Here is a 5,450-nt window from a genome sequence, read left to right on the forward strand (position 1 = left end):
CTCCATGATTTAATGCAGTTTCATTAAACCATGTTGCATAATGGAACTTCATATGTCAGTTCTGAGCCTTTGAGGCTTTGAGCTTACCTGTGCTATGGAGGTATGTGCTTAATTACCTCTTCAATTACAAGTATGCCGCTGTTGACTAGAGGTAAGTTGATTTCACAACCTTTTATAACATGAGAAAGTGGGGATTTGTGTGTGCAATGACATTTAAATGGCTGGTAAGGAACATGCATTTGTGAATTACAGCAAGTTTTCTTTCCCTTTAGCAAAATGTTGGTTTTTTTATATTTTCTTTCAGATTCCAAAAGATAAACCTGGAACCTATAAGCCATGGGCCATCAATATAGATTAATGCTGCTTTCCTAAGTATCAAACAACCAGGTGACTCCTTTAGCCACTTACTGACTGAAAGCATTCCAGCAAGAAAGTAGAACTGTAATATTTACACACAGAGATGTACATTTATATCAGTCTTTGTAGAACAAGATATAAGCACCAGTTCTATTGTTCTGCCAAGCAAGAGACCTCCCATTTTGAAACATACATTTCTTTCTAAATCAGATTGTGATCCATGCTACACTGGAATAGTTCTGGGGTTGCCTGATGAACTTCGAAGAACTTGCATCCAATTTTGAAAATATTTGCAATGAAGAGCAGATCACAAATAGTACCATTTTGCCACTTCTACAACCAGTTTGAGATTCACAACTGATGTTATCCACTCCTTCTGTTCTTCTAGTACATGAAAATCTTAAAGATCAGAATTAGATACTGTACAAATTAGTGATGGGCAATGTATCAATATTACAGTAGAACAGAGATTCTAAAACTACATACTGCCAAATGTTTTCTAGACACCGATATATTATTACTACCACAGCAACCACGGTAATACTCCACTATAGCTCTTTACTTCCTGGTGGCCCATCTCAGGCCTGCTCCATACCAGTAGATCACGCTGAACAACTAAGCTATCAACTTTGACCTTTCTCAGAGCTGGAGTGTAATCACTGCTGTTCACTGCATTGTTAGTGCTCAGCCCTCCTCTCCTTTGCCTTACCCACAATTTTGCTCCTTTGAAGTAGGTCATAGCTGATGCATTCATCTGTAGGTAAGGAGAGGGCACAAGGTGAGGGAGATGTACTGGAGGTAGGGAGGATTAAATAGCAGGACAGGTTCCCAGTACCAGCTTTGAGCAAAGTTCATAACAAAAGTAAGGATTTCTGGGATAACTTAGATTAGTGAGCAAAAATACTGGGAGACAGACCACCACATCTGTAAAACCTTGTGATCTTCTTATCTAAAACATTCATTTAGAAATGTGGTTGTCCATTGCAACCATCAGCAGGTATGTGTAACATACCTGAGATGAAAACATGGAGGGGAGCAGGGCTGAGCGGAAACAATGACAATAGAAGTTCATTGTTAAAAATAGGTGTGCCAGCTCACAGTTTAACTCATCTGTACCATTTGACAACATCATTGTGTACCTAAACCACTAGCCTAAGAAATAACTCTGGAGGTACTCAACAGGTATTGCATTAGTTTGGATCCTGTACTCATTTACAAAACCAAAAATCTAGAGTGTTTTCAATTAGTTTAAGGGTAAGACTGCAGGCTTAATTTAGCATAGTATAGAAAAGAGTGTGACCTGCACACACCCTCAAATAAGTCATATTTAATCTAAATCTGTAGAGGTACAACAAGATTTTATTCCTTTACAAATAAATCAATATTACAAGTAATGAGGAAATTGCTAGCTTTTGTTGGTAAAGTTTTCCTGTTCATTTCTATTAGTAAATTGTGAGAAACTACAGCTAATGGGAAAAGCTCAAGTGGCAATATACTTTGCAATTTTGTAATACTTCACGGAGCCGACAGCAGGAACTATCAAGTCTTTCTGTTCCTTTACTTAAAATGCATTTTTCAAAATCTGTGATTTATCTTCTTGGCATTTCATTTAATTGTGATTTAGACAAATGCTCTAACTTTTTAAATGAGTACCAAAGCAATCAGTGCCTTGGGTTTAGAATGAATGAACAAATATTTGCAAATATTAAGGTGAAAATCGTCCCTTTGAATGTGATACCCCTCAGGGTATTTTTGAATGTGGTATTTTGGAGATTTCATTGGGCTTTAGACTGGAATTTGCTTAAATATATCTTCAATAAAAGTACTGTCCCGCTCTTTCGTGACACTGTGATCTATAACCAATAAAGTTTCAAGGAAAAAATAGCAATGAAAATGGTGTGAGATGAAATCTGGCTCCTACTGACAATAAGAATGACCTGTGTTTGAGCTTAAAGTTCAAAACACATGACTTGGAGAGCCTGGTGCTTTCCCATTAATCTGCTGCCGTAATGAATTTTGTAACATCCATGCTGGAGTGGGGCTGTGGGCCTTGGGGGGTGTTATATACAGGTGACAGCAAGGTGGGAGATGTGGGACCACACAGACTGAGTGTCTAAGGCCAGTTACCAGAGGGGTCCTTAGTGCATGCGTGTGTGTGTGTATGTATGTACGTTTCCCACTAAGAAACCCTCGTGCTCATCAGTCAGAAAGCGGAACAGGATGAGGCCATTGGTGCTGTTTGTGTCTGCAAGGGTACGGAGTGTTTCTGCCTGTGCTGATCTGTGTGGCCAGCTGTGTTGGTGTGTGTATATGTTTTACACATGTGTTTGCACATTTGCCTGTTGAGAATACACGCCCAGCCTTGCTACCAGTTGGACCCTGGGGAATGGAGTTGCATCAGACTCACCTCTATTGGGCTGATGCAGCCCCTAACACATCCATCTACAGAAATTTTATTTATTGCAATTGAGGCTCTCATAAGCACAGAAGAGTCATCTCGTACAACTGAGAAAAATTGTATTATATTTCCAGATGCAAGCACAAGCACTCTAGCTCCGGAAGGGATGGTGGTTTGATTTCCACGCTCATGTGTCCACACATGACAAGCATAAGCTTAATTTTCCTTATTTTTAAAGCTTTCCATTTTTTATATACCCAGTGTACATCTGTCTTGTAAAATGAAAAAAGCATTGATTTTACTGCTTCCAAGTTTTATTCTAGTTTTAACCTGTAAGAGTAGTGTAACTGAATGAATACTGAGTTGGGCGATTTTGCAACGCCTGTAGTCCAGGTGAGAACTGACAGAGGAGGTAGGCAGCCTCACGGGAGGTATGCCCTGACTTTAAGCTAATCAACGGACTAAGACAGCAGGATCAAATGCAAGCTAACCAGTTCTGCTTGGATGAAAGAACTTTGCAGATAAAAGCTAATATTCTTCTTTTCCAAGCTTTAAATGTAATCTCTTTTACTTCTTGTATGGATAGATAAGGAATGCTTATTTGCTTTCCTAAACGTAGATACCTTCCAGGGTAAGGTTTTCAAAGAATGTCTACTGAAAAAAAAATTACCAGAATTGGTGTGTTCCCCAGATTGAGAGTGGCTGATGCAGATCACTTGGAACACTGTATAAGAACACCAAAGGACAGCACTTCTCCTTGCTTTCCTCTGAAAAAAAATTAAATACAATTTAGCTGAGAGGTGTGACAACCTCTCTGCTAGGCCAGACAAGACAAAAGGAAAGATTCACAGCCAAGGAGGTGGTTTGTTGGGATAAAAAAGAAATAGGGCTGGGGATGTCCTTAATTAAAAAGTGACGGTTGTGCAGCTGACACCGTTTTCCCCTCCTGAAGCACAGTGACATGCTCCGTTTATACACCTGATAACTGGTCGTTTCAAGAGCTTTAGTCAAAGGAACATTATACTTTACACCTGGTGGAAATTTGGCAGCTGTGTAAGGTGCAAAGGGAAACTTGCAATCTCTAGGTTAGTTTAGAGGTTTACCCTCTTGGGGAGCAAAGAGCTGAGTTGCAATTGCATCTCCTGTCCTGTATCAGCATGGAGAGCATGTTGCATCTTGTTATATGCAATCTTGTAGACATCTCCAGTTACGTGCCGCTGTGTGAGTCTGGCAGTGTGTGTTTTTTAAACAGAACTTGAAGGACCTACACTGACATACTGGGTTTGTTTATGCTGTCTGCTAACAGACTGCTCTACAGCCTGAAGATAGGGTGAGACCTGTTTTTCTAATTGCTAGGGAAAGAATCTGTGTTTTAACTGCAGTAGAGAAGGCCTGCATTTCTGGAAGTAAGCAACATCGTTCTGTGCCAGTCATAAGTAGTTTTTAACTGATAATTGGCTAGAATACATGAAGTCTTTACACAGTGATGTCATCATAGGGATCTGAGGTACAAAGACATTATTACAACTGTAATAGCAAACGTAGAACCTAATAGTGCAGCAGGTATGATATTGACAATGGGGTGAGATTAACACTGTAAAGTCTCATGAGCTTTTATACGTTTCCCACATACGAAAAAGAGAGACCTAGTAAACATACAGAAGCTCTGATAGTTACTGAAAACCAGGTTTATTTGGAGAAATGCACAAACGAAAGAACAGTCAAGTGTGCCTTTTGGAACGGAGTGCTCTTAACATATATAGTGTATATATATTTGTCAGTACCTACATTCATGTACAGCACGAAGGCTAATCAAGACACTAATAAAGAACAGACATTCTGGGCATAACTTTAACACAGTAATCACGTTTCTGATCCCTCTGATACACACATCAAGTAAATTGTATGAAACAGCTTGCCAAATCTGGAACTGGAGTATCTAATCCATTTGAAAGTGAGAACAGAATCTGGCTAGCAGATTTTCTGCCAGTTGCTTGATATTTAAATGAACAAGGAAAATGGCTTGACACAAGCTTTGTCTAAAGCTGTTTTACAAGTTTGATTATTCTAAGCTTTATCAAGACATCAGCCCCTCCAAAACACAGTGAATTTACCTTGTCAGGAAGCTTTACAGCTCTTGGTAAACAACCCGATGAACGGGAAAGAATAAAATATATTGACCGGTACTTTCCCCTTGAAAAGCCATGTTTCTGCTGAACAAATAATTCCAAGATTAGAAGCAAGATCTTAAAATATTGAAGTCAATAGCAAAATTCCCTTTGATGTTGATGGGCCCTAGTTTGCACCCTGGGTACATCCCAGGTTGTCCTCCTCCGCACTGGAATAGGTAGGATGACACCGTGCCGTCAGCTGTTCTACTCCCTGCCCTTCGCCTGATGACACAGGCTGCCCGGTTCTACACACCCGGTCAATACGCTGTTGAATATTTAATGACCACCTCGGAAAAGGCAAAAACAAATGACATAATTATTCTTTTTTTTTTTCTTCTTTGAGCAGTTTGGCGGGCTGCGCCTCACCGCAGCCAACCTTATGGAGCACAATGGTCCCAGCATCGGCCTTTGCGCATTGTCCGGGCAAATACAGAGCGCTTCGACTAGAGATCAGCCTATTATCGAACTGCGGCACCGCTGAGGGCAAACCCGGCCGGAAGGCAGCCGTCCCCGCACCCCCGGAG

At 40.4% G+C, this 5,450-nt stretch overlaps 1 protein-coding gene across 1 annotated transcript in view; it reads left to right on the forward strand.

Annotated features, from left to right (window-relative positions):
• The window catches only part of LOC104291038 (aldehyde oxidase 2-like), a 47,745-nt gene extending 47,387 nt beyond the window's left edge, over nucleotides 1–358 (forward strand). Inside the window, exon 35 of the mRNA XM_009890236.1 lies at nucleotides 305–358. Coding sequence (XP_009888538.1) covers nucleotides 305–358 — 54 coding nt within the window. The remainder of the gene's footprint in view (nucleotides 1–304) is intronic.
• Nucleotides 359–5,450: the final 5,092 nt, after the last annotated feature.

Source organism: Charadrius vociferus, unplaced genomic scaffold (genome assembly GCF_000708025.1).
Source record: "Charadrius vociferus isolate BGI_N301 unplaced genomic scaffold, ASM70802v2 scaffold147, whole genome shotgun sequence".
NCBI classification, from domain to species: domain Eukaryota; kingdom Metazoa; phylum Chordata; class Aves; order Charadriiformes; family Charadriidae; genus Charadrius; species Charadrius vociferus.